Source organism: Oryctolagus cuniculus, chromosome 15 (genome assembly GCF_051225735.1).
Source record: "Oryctolagus cuniculus isolate XC-2025 breed Fujian yellow rabbit chromosome 15, ASM5122573v1, whole genome shotgun sequence".
NCBI classification, from domain to species: Eukaryota; Metazoa; Chordata; class Mammalia; order Lagomorpha; family Leporidae; genus Oryctolagus; species Oryctolagus cuniculus.
The window spans coordinates 34,263,381-34,276,567 of NC_142881.1; the positions used below are offsets into that span (position 1 = coordinate 34,263,381).

General features: G+C 47.8%; 1 protein-coding gene across 4 annotated transcripts in view; it reads left to right on the forward strand.

Annotated features, from left to right (window-relative positions):
* PDLIM1 (PDZ and LIM domain 1) overlaps window positions 1–13,187 on the forward strand; it is a 66,228-nt gene that overhangs the window by 18,312 nt on the left and 34,729 nt on the right. For all 4 annotated transcript variants that reach the window (XM_051823436.3, XM_002718543.6, XM_089314705.1 and 1 more), the window contains 3 exons: window positions 2,316–2,467; window positions 4,865–4,949; window positions 10,740–10,939. In XM_051823436.3, coding sequence (XP_051679396.2) covers window positions 2,316–2,467; window positions 4,865–4,949; window positions 10,740–10,939 — 437 coding nt within the window. The remainder of the gene's footprint in view (window positions 1–2,315; window positions 2,468–4,864; window positions 4,950–10,739; window positions 10,940–13,187) is intronic.

Genomic DNA, 13,187 nt, shown 5'->3' on the forward strand with positions numbered 1-13,187 from the left:
CATGTGAGACTTGAAAGGCAAGGAGAAGTTGATCAGGTAGAGGTAAAAGCAGGTGCTAAGGTCCCGAGGTGGAAAAGAGCTAGAACTTAGTGGGGAAGTGGCAGGATGAGGGTAGTGAGGGAGGCATTGACTTCAGGCATCTTGAGAGAGTGGGTGTATCCTAAGGGGACTACCGTCCACACTGCTGGCTGTGGCCCTGATCGAGGCGTTCAGTCAGGCCTTATCCTCCTTGATTCGTGCTGCTTGCTTTGACGATAGAGTTGGAAATAAAATGCTTAGCACTGTCTTACACAGTGAGCCTGCGCTGTCCTTTAGAAAATGTGGAATATACAAGAAGCCACACTGGCTCACCCTTCTCAGGAAGACCCGTCAGAAAAGAGGGGGAGTTTGTTTTTTCTCCATGGACTAGGTGACTCAGGCTAATTCCCCAACGTTGACTTAAATGAGAGTGGCCTGTGCTTGCCTGCCTGCCTACACTGCCTCATCCCAGTGGCTGGATGCAAAGGTCTGAAGCTTGGCTCAGGGCCTTTCGTTTTCTAAAACCCAGATCTCTGGTAAACAGATGATGGGAAAGCCAGAAAGGAAGGTTGGGAGGTCAAGATCTCTGTCCTGCTTTCCACATCCTGCCACATTCCAGCTGAGTTTTGCCTGATAAAGTCATAGCCTGGCCCTGCCAGAAGGGACAGCCAGGGTCACCTCATCCCCCCTCAGTTTGCGGGGTCAGGGTGGACCATGGCTGTGCGCCATACCCTAGAAGGGTTAGCATTGTTAGTTTGGTGTGGGCTGGTTAGAAACTGTGAGGACTGCATCTGACTTGGAGGCCTAGGGTCTGAGTGTCACGTCCTGGCTGGGTCCTGGCTGGGTCCCTTGAAGGATCTGGCACCTGGGGCTCAGTCTTTACAGACATAACCAAGTGTTCTCCAGGTCTTCTTCCATTAGCTCCCAGGGGTTACGGGCCTTCTGCAGGGGGAGGCCGAGCCCTGTGAGTGCTGGGAGCCTGGGGGTGGAGTGAGCTGTTGGAATTCCCATGTCAGAAGAGTCATGGGCTAGCTCAGGGGCAGTGGGAATGATGTCTTTATTATACCTTAGTTTAGAAAATAGCTGATGACAAAAAGGTACTCTGTGGTTAGTGCTACTTCCGGTGAGTTTGTACTTTGTTCATGGTAACAGCATCTGTGTTCACTTGAAAACCACAGTTGTACATCTGGGTAGGAGGCATGATGATTATTCAATCCACATGTAATTTTCAGGAGACAGATGGATCGGAGAGCCCTCTCAGTGATTGACTGGCTTCCCCTGAGCACTGGGGGTGCGTAAGTTTGGAAGCACTGGTCTAGAAGCTTCTGGAAAAACCAGCCAACTAGTCAACTTCTTGGATGGGAGGGAGTGATTCATTATAAACCCATTCTGTCATATATTTAAATATTCTTTATTACTTTTATTAATCACAAAAGTAATTCAAGTTCATTGTAAAAAATACAGAAATGTGTTCTTTGTGCTGTGTTCTAATTTATTCTTTGTTAAAAATTTATTAATTTAAAAGAAAGGGAGAGACAGAGCTCTTCCATCTACTGGTTTACTCCCCAGATGGCCACAGCAGCCATAGCTGAGCCAGGTCGAAGCCAGGAGCCAGGAGCTTCTTTCGGGTCTCCCGTGTGGGTGGCAGGGGCCCAAACACCTGGGCCATCTTCTGCTTTTCCCAGATACATTAACAGGGAGCTGGATCAGAAGTGAATCGAACCAGCACCCATATGGGATGTCCTGGAATGCAGGCAGTGGCGTTACCCATTATGCCACATTGCCAACCCCTCTAATTCTCTTTTGTACAGATAATGGCACATAATATTTACAGAAAGAGGATGTTATATCCATAATGTTCTCTAAATGTGTGTTTATATTTTAACAAATGCAATCGGTGACTTATTTAAGGGAAGCAGTAAGGTTCAGTGGGAAGAATGTTGGGGCTGATTCATTCGAGTCTATAATGGGCTAGTTGAATGACTCCTAATATGGTAACCCAATAGTTGGGTGATTCTGGATAGGTCACAGATCTTTCTAAAACTCAGTTTTTTCCTGATTTCTAAAATGAAGACTGTGTTTGTCTTTTATTCTCACAAGTTGGTTGTAAGGCTCTAGTGAGATCAAGAGAAAAGGACTCTGTAAACATTGCACAAATCAAACTTAGACTTTCAGCCCTCTTTCCTTTTAAAAGGTTTGACCCACGTCAGTGAACACGGAACCTTGTGGTAACTTCTGTAGTGCTTTCCTTGGAGACAAATAGTGACCAGCCTCCTCTCCCTTTTTTTTTTTTCCAGGTTACTCCCGGAAGCAAGGCTGCTTTAGCTAATTTATGTATCGGAGACGTAATCACAGCCATCGATGGGGAAAATACTAGCAGTATGACACATTTGGAAGCTCAGAACAAAATCAAGGGCTGCACGGACAACATTACTCTCACCATAGCAAGGTGAGGCTTGTGGAAATGTTCGTCTCACTGAGTGGCTCCTGGCTGTGGGCAGTGCTTCCTTCCCGGTGCTGGAATCCCCTGCACCCCGCTAGCTCCGTGCCCCGCATCCTGGAGGCGCTGGCGTTCCAGGCAGCTGTTGGCCTCTCTGTCTCCACAGCGGTTCTCTCAGATGTCTGTCTTTGCACTTGGTCCAACATAACTGATAAAGTTCCACAGAAGTGGAATCAGTTAAGTGTTGTTAGGGGTCATGGAATGGAGCGCTCTTGCTGGGAACCCTTGTCAATCAATTTAAGGTGCGGCTCCTGAGGCCAGCAGATTACAGTGACGTTAGGCAGAGTGCTGAGTGCAAGCTGAAGTAGCCGCAGCAGGCAGAGCTGAGGTTGAGTGGACTCCCCCGACTGCAGGGAGGAGGTTGTAATTAGGGTAGAGTTTCCATTCTTCTTTTGTTTGGTTGTGGGAGGGGTCCTGCAAGGACCGGATTTCAGAAGTGATTTGGTTCAACCTTCAGTGGCTCCCTATTTCCTATTGGATCCGGTTCAGACTCCTTATTCAGATCCTTCCCTGCAACCCTAGCTTCCCCTGCTTTTTGTCGTGAACGCTTTGCTCAGGTTCTCATCTGTGAAGTCCGTTCATTGCTGTCACAGGATTGGCAGAAGACCGAGTGTGGCTTAGGACCTACGGGAGGTACACCATTTAGTTACTACCTCCTCAAAACACGTTTCGTCCCTCATTCTTTTTTTTTTTTTTAATTAGTTAATTAATTAATTTATTCCCCCCAAGAAACCTTTTATTTAAGGAATACAGACTTCATGCATTTCTTTCTTTTTTTTTTTTTTAAAGATTTATTTATTTATTTATTTGAAAGTCATAGTTACACAGAGAGAAGAGAGGCAAGGAGAGAGAGAGGTCTTCCATCAAATGGTTCACTCCCCTATTGGCTACAATGACGGGAACTGTGCTGATCTGCTTCCTCTGGGTCTCCCACGCGGGTGCAGGGGCCCAAGAACTTGGGCCATCTTCTGCTTTCCCAGGCCATAGCAAAGAGCTGGATTGGAAGTGGAGCAGCTGGGTCTCCAACTGGCACCCATATGGGATGCTGGCACTTCAGGCCAGGGCGTTAACCCACTGTGCCACAGTGCCGGCCCCAATGCATTTCATAAGTACAACTTTAGGAATATAGTGCTTCTTCCCACCCTACCTGCCCTCCCACCCACTCTCACACCTCTCCTCCTCTTCCCTCTCCCATTCCCAGTCCCATTCTCCACTAAGATCCATTTTTTGATCAACTTTATACACAGAAGACCAACTCTGTACTAAGAGTTCAACAATTTGCACAGTAAAACAAACAGAAAACCAAAATAAAACTGTTCCTCAACAGTCAAGACAGGTCCCCTCATTCTTGTTTCTGTTTCTGTGTCAGTCCGGATCTTCCCCTTCACGCCCTAGTTCAAGACATGCATTCGTTGGCTTTTCAAATTATTTTTATTTATTTGAGAGAGACACAGAGAAAGAGATCTTCCATCTGCTGGTTCATTCCCCAAATGCTTGCAATAGCTAGAGTTGGGCCAGGCTGAAGCCAGGAGCCAGGAACTCAATCTCAGTTTTCTCTATGGGTGGCAGGGACCCACATTGTTGACACATTGAACAAATACAGAAATATGTCTTGCACTGTGCTAGGCACTTTGACAAATACAGCAATGATAGGTGAAACTATTCTCTGTCTTCAAGAGAAGATTACACTAATGAAAGTGGAGAATAGACTAAGATCATTGCTGTGCGATTAGTACAAGCAAAATCCTTTGCCAGCTCAAAAAATGAGGCATCACTGGATGTATTTTCATTTTACTTGAAAGGCAGGGAGAGTGAGTGGAGAAAGAGGAGAGAGAGATCTTTGATCCTCTGGTTAACTCTCCAGATGCCCTCAATAGCCAGGGGCTGGGCCAGGCTGAAGCCAGGAATCTGGAACTGGATTTGGGTTTTCCATGTGGGTGGCAGGGACATGAGCCATTATCTGTTGAGGCGCCACTTTAATTTGGGCCAAGCAAGGATCACCGATAAGTTGGTTGTTTGGTCTGGAGCAGTAGCACTGGGCCAAGATAGAGGCAAAGCCCAGTCCGTCCTGAGCAGAGCTCCGGCAGCACGAAGCAGGGAGGATGAGGGTGGAAGAAACCAGGCCAGCTCAGGAGGCCCCGTGGGTGTGTGTCAGGGGCCATCAACCCTGGACACTGTCAGATTGGGGCATTTGAAAGCTCACACTGGTGGCAAATGGAGGGAAAGGCGGATGGCAGGGTGCTAGATAAAGGCCACTAGTTCAGGTAAGGTCGGTATTTTTCTAATCAGCTGTTCATATAATTTATTTGGCACAAATGAAATAGTAGCTCTGTTCACTTGTTGCAGATCTGAACATAAAATCTGGTCTCCTCTGGTGACGGAAGAGGGGAAACGTCACCCGTACAAGATGAATTTAGCCTCGGAACCCCAGGTGAGTACCTGCTTGTCACTGCCGCTCCCCTCGCCACCGGCCGCTTGTCCCTTTGGCCACCGTTCAGCACATTCCTGTTTTTTCCTGCCGCGGAGGCCCAGGGCTGAGCAAGCAGGGAAAGCCCTCTGCTGTCGCTGCTGGCCCTGGCTCTTGCTCACTTCTTCCCGTAAGGGAACTGCAGGAGGAAAGGGCTGGAAAGCCCCAGGGAAGGGACGCCCAGCCTGGGCTGGGAGCAGGGCTGGGAAGGCGATAAAGGAAGCATTGCCTGCAAGGGGCAGGGCTGGCAGGACCGGGAAGAATCAAGGCACCGACGTCAGCTTCTTGTGGGCTTTGGACACCGATGCAGCTTAACTCTGGTTCCTAGAAGGCCTAGATCCAGAAGAAATAATGGGGAATTCATCGGAGGACCCTGCCTCTCTTCTCTGTGTCCCCCTACATCTGGTTTCTGTGAGCCTGGGTGGAAAATACCGATTTTTGTTACAGTGAGACTTCTAATGAGACTGTAAAGTTACTAAGACAAAGTGGCAGGGCACCAGTGCACAGTTCATTGGCCAGATGGTTTCCCAGAACAGTGGACTACCAGGACCTTGTATTTGTGACTGTGTCTCTCAGTGGTGGTATTTTAGGTGATTTTACTTCTTCCTTATTTGTATCTGAATTATCCATAATGAATGGGTATATTTGAAAAAATGGGAAACACGTAAAGAAAAATGTTTACAGCATCTTAGTAAAATTCCTCATGTGTAACATGCTATTGTCACAAAGTGTGTGTCTGTTGGATAAATTAATGAAGTGTTAGTGATAAAGGAGTAAGTGAATTGGTAATGGCCTCTGAGAATTTTGCCCTGGGTTTTGATATGTAGTTAACCCCAGGTGAACACTGAAAGTTTAATTTTCTTCTAAATTTGGGATGCTATTTAGTTTTTTTTAAAGATTTATTCATTTATTTGAAAGTCAGAGTTATACAGAGAGAGAAGGAGAAGCAGAGAGAGAGAGAGAGAGAGAGAGAGAGAGAGAGAGGTCTTCATTAGCTGATTCACTCCCCAGTTAGCCACAACGGCTGGTACTGTCCTGATCTGAAGCCAGGAGCCAGGAGCTTCTTCTGGGTTTCCCAAGCGGGTGCAGGGGTCCAAAAACTGTATTCCCAGGCCATAGCAGAGAGCTGGATTGGAAATGGAGCAGCCAGGTCTCGAACCAGTGCCCACATGGGATGACAGCACTGCAGGCAGCAGCTTTACCCGCTATGCCACAGTGCTGGCCGACACTATTTAGTTTCATAGTGAACCAAGAAAGCAGGCTGTTTTTTATACATAAAACAGAAAATTGTAGGAAATTGAACTCACATGGTACATTAGTGTGTAAAAGTGGAATGATGGGATAGAAGTCTTATTTTCTCTAATGGCCTCCATTAAAGTTTCAGTTATATAGTTGCACAAGATTTTTTTCCATTAATATAATGAGAATCATACTTAAAAACCCAAGAATCACTTTAAGGATCATTTCGCATCTGCCATTTCAAAATTGACATGAGTATATTATCCTGTACACTCCTGTAAGGAAAGTTCATAAAATGACAGTCTGTAAATTGGCAGTTGTACAAACTAATTCAAAACATACCACAGTTTCAGTTTCCCTGGGAGTTCTCAGCCAGTTCATTACATTTATTCTGGTGTTCGATTTTGATGTGCTAAGTTCCCATGTATTTTATAACCTATTAAGAATGATTTTGGCCGGCGCTGTTGCTCACTAGGCTAATCCTCTGCCTGCGGCGCCAGAACCCCAGGTTCTAGTCCTGGTTGGGGCGCCGGATTCTGTCCCAGTCGCTCCTCTTCCAGTCCAGCTCTCTGCTGTGGCCCAGGAGGGCATTGGAGGATGGCCCAAGTGTTTGGGCCCTGCACCCGCATGGGAGACCAGGAGGAAGCAGCGCACCCGTAGCGGCCATTTGGGGCGTGAACCAACAGAAGGAAGACCTTTCTCTCTGTCTTTCTCACTGTCTAACTCTGCCTGTCAAAAAAAAAAGAATGATTTTGGTTTCATTTGGTCTACCTGAAATTCTACTTTTCACTTAAATAATGTAATCATTTAAATTTTAGTTATTCTTATTTCTGTCATATTTGATTTTTTTTACTAAGACATAATTTGGTTACTTGTACTAATATTTTGAAGGTGGTTTGCTTTCGATGGAAAAGAAAAACTACTTTAACATCCAACATGAGTATATTTCTTGATTCCAGTAATTCTTGTTCATAAAATAAACTTCCCACTCCTCATTTTTCCAAGATCTTCCATGTCTAGCTGTTCTACAGTGAGAGCAGAATTTATCTGTTGTGAAGAGATCTGTTAGTTCATGGAATGCCAGCCAACACCCCAGCTTATCTGAGGTCAGCATAGTTACACACCTAGTTTGTATTTCCTCATTATTGAGTTTCCTTGGAGACTGATAAATACAAAGCCCAAACAATTACATCATCCCTTCCAAAAGGCAAGCCCTAAATCCGCCCGCCTTCTGGAAAGACTAGTATTCACAAGGGGGTAGAGATATTCCTTTTATGTACAAACCAGATACATTCCTGAAAGAGTCTCTATCAAGGGAACATCAGGATTTCTAACCTGAATTTCCCATTGATTCCCATTCTAACTGGAAATGTGTTTCTATGGAGGGTGAAGGGAAGGGGGCCCTGGTTGGCCATCTTCTGTGTGCCAGATACAGTAATTGGTACAGTAATGAGTCATGCCAAGTCATTGTGAGGAAGGCTGTGTTTTCTTCATTTTAGAGCTTGAAGTCTTCAAATATAAAGTAATGACAAGGATGGGGAGAAACTAGTTACCCTGATTTGATCAGTACATATTGTATACATTTATTGAAATGCCACGCTGTTACCCCCTTAATGTGTACAATCAAGTGTTAATCAAAAATTTGCTAGAAAGTTTAAGAAGATGGAAATGTAACTAGCCTGATTGGATCATCAGACGTTGATGAATACATGTATCAAATTATACTGTGTCCCCATAAATATGTGCAATTAAAGTAATAAACATAAAATGGAAGATAAGTGACAGTTGTGTAAGAGATAAGAGCAATAACAAAAGATAAAACTGAAGGTAAGAAATGACAGTTATGCAAAAACAAAGTTAGATAAAAAGAAAAAAAGATTAAAAGACATGGGAGAGGTAGGGCTGGTGCTGTGGTGTAGCAGGTAAAGCCACTGCTTGCAGTGCCTGCATCCCATATGGGTGCTGGTTCAGGTTTTGGATGCTCCACCTCTGATCCAGCGCTCTGCTGGTGGCCTGGGAAAGCAATAGAAGATGGCCCAAGTCCTTGGGTCCCTGCACCCGTATGGGAGACCCAGAGGAAGCTCCTGGCTTCTGGCTTCAGATGGGCGCAGCTCCAGCCATTGCAGCCATCTGGGGAGTGAACCAGCAGATGGAAGACCTCTCTCTGTCTCTGCCTCTGCCTTTCTCTAACTCTGCCTGTCATATAAATCAATACATCTTAAAAAAGAAAAAGACATGGATATAACTCACCTGTGACCAAAGAGGAAGTGGCTGGGAAAACTTGAGCCAAGACAAAAAAGTCAGGGCTGTTGGTGCTCAGCATTGAATGCTGTGCCCAGGGATTGGTGTGGAGCCAGAGGGGAAGAAGGGGGCCATCCTGGCTGCAGCCCTGTGCCTGCCTACGCTGCTATGGGGCATGTGGGCACAAGCCCCAGGCTGCCCTCTGTAAGTCTGACTTCATATGATTCGTTTGAGTAGTTGTGCCATAAAGTTTACTTTGCCATTGTTGGATACCTGCTGGAAATTTTTTTCTTGACAAGCTATACATTCTCCTTTTGTGTGAACATAGGTTTTGTCTAGTGGAATTTATAGAGTAAAACCTCACTGGCTCTGACTTGTTATAGAGGAAACAGAAATGTTTGAATATTGAGAAAGAAAAATATTTTTACGCTATCTTTTAAGTTTGATACACGGCTAGCACCACGGCTCACTAGGCTAATCCTCCGCCTTGCAGCGCCGGCACACCGGGTTCTAGTCCCAGTTGGGGCGCCGGATTCTCTCCCGGTTGCCCCTCTTCCAGGCCAGCTCTCTGCTGTGGCCAGGGAATGCAGTGGAGGATGGCCCAAGTGCTTGGGCCCTGCACCCCATGGGAGACCAGGAGAAGTACCTGGCTCCTGCCATCGGATCAGCGCGGTGCGCCGGCCGCAATGTGCCGGCCGCGGTGGCCATTGGAGGGTGAACCAACGGCAAAGGAAGACCTTTCTCTCTGTCTCTCTCTCTCACTGTCCACTCTGTCAAAAAAAAAAAAAAAAAAAAAGTTTGATACACAGCTAGCTAAGCTGTTCATTTTCATGCATCATGTTTTCTAAGAAAGCATGAAATACTTGAGGATTTAATAAGAAGAAGAAGGAAAAGGAAGAGCAGCAGCAGGACAGGAAGTCTTTTGGGGGCAGCTGTTCTGGGCCTGGCTGGTTAAGAAAGAGTCCAGAGTGTGGAGGTGTGGTTTTTGGATCTGGCATGCGTTGGATTCAGCCAGGCTGTACAGAGCATGAATGGCCTGGAAGCAGGGGCAGATCCAGAAATTTCATGCATCAGGAAGGACCTTGCTGACTGAGTCATCAGAAAAGCTGTGGTTTTTTATTTTTTGGTTTTGGATTTGGGAAAGGAATGTTGGTGTAAAAAGTGTTTTTTGGGGTTTATAAAGAAGCTTTGTAGCTGTAGTAATTATTCCCCAGCCTGGTCCAGGGGCAGGGTGGAGTCCCCGTGCTCAGAGGGGCATGAGACACAGACAGAGGGGCATGAGAGCACCAGCACCTCAAGCTCCTCTGGGCACTGCCCCTGTAACAGGTGCTGCCTCCCTTTTGTCAGATTAGCCGCCGCCTCCTTCCTCAGGAAACAGTGGACCCTAACTCCCCTTGTCCCTTCTGCCCCAGGGCCGAGGTGGTCTCTGGTAGTCGGTGGCTGCTACCCTCCGTGGCAGCGCGACCCCCCCCTCTGGCTGACCTAGCTCAGTCCCGAGGAGTTTAGCACCACCTTTTACTATCTGCTGTGCACTTCTCTCTTAAGATCCGAGCTCCTCTCCTCTTACTGCCTCTGGAATGTGCCTTAAAGGTGAGTTTCTGCTCTGACCTGGATCCTGATAGCCAGGGCTTCGAGGGGTGTCCTGCCCTGGGGAACCCTGAGGAGGTCCGCTTTGCTGGACCTCGGGGGAGAATCAGGGCAGAGCTGATGGAGAAGGTGTGGACGTGTAAGGGCCCATCTTGGTAGGCTTCCTTGGGGGTTGCCCTTGTGCCTCTGTGGTATGTCAGGGCCCCTCTGCTTCAGGTTTGGTCTTTAAAAAAATTCTTATTGATTAAAGATTTATTTGTTTATTTGAAAGATGAGTTACAGAGAGAGGGAGATTTTCCATCACTGGTTCACTTCCCAAATGGCGGCAACAGCTGGAGCTGGGCTGATCTGAAGCCAGGAACCAGGAGCTTCCTCTGGGTCTTCCATGTGGGTTCAGGGGCCCAAGCACTTGGCTGTCCTCCACTGCTTTCCCAGGCTCATTAACAGGGAGCTGAATCGGACAGAAGTGGAGCATCTGGGATTTGAATCGGCGCCCGTATGGGATGCTGGCACTGCAGGCAGTAGCTTCACCTGTTTTACCACAGTGCTGGCCCCTTGAGTTTGGTCTTGAACCAGGGCCATTGTGGCTCCCCTGGAGCACCTGGCCCTGGCACTCTGCTGGCACCACCCATTGAGGGGTGCACGTTGGGCGCCCTCCTTGATATCCCCTCTGATCTCTGCCTGCAGGAGGTCCTGCACATAGGAAGCGCACACAACCGAAGCGCCATGCCCTTTACCGCCTCGCCTGCCTCAGTCACTGCCCCCAGGGTCATCACGAACCAGTACAACAACCCGGTCGGCCTCTACTCTTCGGAGAACATCTCCACCTTCAACAGTGCCTTGGAGGCAAGGACTGCCACCAGTGGGGAGGAGGCCAACAGCAGACCGTGAGTAGGCCCTCGAGTTCCCTTCCAGGCCAGTCCTGCGTGAAGCTTTTTAACACCAGGAGCAGGTTCATCCAGGAAAGTGAATGAAGGTTGAACCACTACCCTGGGGAGAAAAGTTTGCACATTTGCTACATTAGTAGAGTACCTCCTACCTTCGTGTTCCTTGCCTGTGAAAATGGGGCAGCCCCTGCTTGCTTTGCAGGCTTGTTGCAGAAATAAGTACCATGTATAACGCTTAGCATTTTGGCATGAACAGTTCGTGACTGTTGAGAACTCTTGTGATTTTTGTCCTGATTTCCACGGTCATCACCCTCTTCTAACTGATCCTCATGCTTCCTCATGCTCTGCTGCCTGTCTTTCTAGTTGGGGACGATTTGAGAGAATCTGGTGTGGATTGTGTGTGTTGACCCTCGGATGCACAGTTGTGGTAAAGCAATGTTTGCTTTTCCCCAGAGTGGACCAGAGATGGTAGAAAGAAGAGAGGTTGCTGAGGCCAGAAATGCCTGCCCATGGGAATGGGTTCTGAGCTGGGGGCGGCGGTGGGGCGCAGGTGGGACTGGGCAGCTGTCACCCTCCTGTCACTGACCTTTTGGCTACGGCTGCCTTTGAGTCTGCATCAAGTCTCGTGAGTCTTCCCAGCAGAGGAGGCGCGGCATCTGTTCCAGGCCGGTCTTAGAAGGTGTAGAAACAATAGGAAAACGGCAGCCCATGGCAAAGGAACCAGGTTAGAGGATGGAGAATGAGAGATGGAGGCTGCAGGCAGAGTCAGGGCAGCCGGTCAGTGTATACCGCATCCACAGCAGATGCTGTGTGCATGTGTGCAGGCCTGGGATTCCTGTTCTGAAATGCAAGTTAGAAAGTCTTTTTTTTTTTTTAATTTCTGAAATCTCCTGATTTTCAGTGTTGCCAACATTTAAAATTGTGTTGGACAATGCTGTGTGTTTCTAACTTGTCTGAGCTGGGAGGCTCTTTGCCATTTGCCATCCTCTTTAATGAAGCCCTTTTGGCCATTCAGCTGCCTCTTCACCTTCAGTGAGAATCTGCCCATCTCTTAGGGTAGTTAAATTGCAAAACAAATTGCTTCAGATGCAGAGTCAGAGAGGCTGAGGTTCCAAACTACTTCAGAGTGTGGCCAGGACTGTTGCAGGGACTGCTGTCCACCGAGCACAGGCTATGTGGACATCGTCGTCTTTTCCCTTCAGAAAGACAGATGCACTTTCTAGGGCACTCACTGTGTGTGGGTCTCTGTGCCTGATGCCAGAGGACCCTGGATTTTTTTTTGAAACCCTCAAGGCCTTGAGACGGAGACTTTTGGCTGGATGACTTTGGCTTTACAAGACCTTGAAGGTTGCTGGCTTTTTTTTTTTTTTTTGCGGTAACCAAGGCAGAGTGGCTATGAATGCTACTTTTTCCTTAAAACTCTGTATCCTACAAGGCCTTACTGGCTTGAGATAATGGTGGTCTTTAGGGTAACCTCAGGGTCATTTGGGGTGGCTGAGGAAGACTCCATATTGGGTCCCCCAAGTTTTCCTCCACAGAGACACCCTAAAAGGAAGCTTCTGGGCTTCCAGGCGGAGAGTGGTACAAACACTGAGGGCCACGATCCCTGTTTCTCGCTGCGTTGGTGCTGGGGGAGGCTGAGAATGTGACCCTCTTTGACTGTCCCAGACTGGAATGTTCCATGATCTGGATTTAACAACCCAGGAAATGACACATCCTTAATTGAAAGAGATGCTATGCATTGGGAGAAATATGTGCCTGGGAAGTATTTTTAGTGTGGCCTTGGCTAGTTTTCCTTCCTTAATGTCTTCTTTCTTCTCTCATGCTCCCTGCCTGCTCCCCGCCCCACTTCTGAAACAGTGATGGCTGGGGACTTGCCGGCCTCTGCTCCAGGCTCTGTCGCCTCGGAGTCTTGATGAAAAGCCCCCTTTTGAGATTTCCTCAGCAGAGGGGACCCAGCCTTGGCTCTGTCCCAAACGCTTTGAAGATGAATCCAGGGACAGTGAGAATGCTCACTGCTGAAGCCAGAGGAGCTGCCCCAACAGGCTGTGCTGCCCACGTGGGGGTCTCTGCTTGGGCTCTGTTCCTAGTACATTCTCCGCAAAGAGTGAGTCCCCTGTGAACCCAGCAGCCACTGGGTAACCCTGCTGGCTCAGTCAGCATGGGCCCAGAGCTCGCTTGCCCCCACTGTTTAGTCTGTGAAATTCGCGGAGCTTCCAGAGTTGGCTCACTGCATACTTTGCATCTG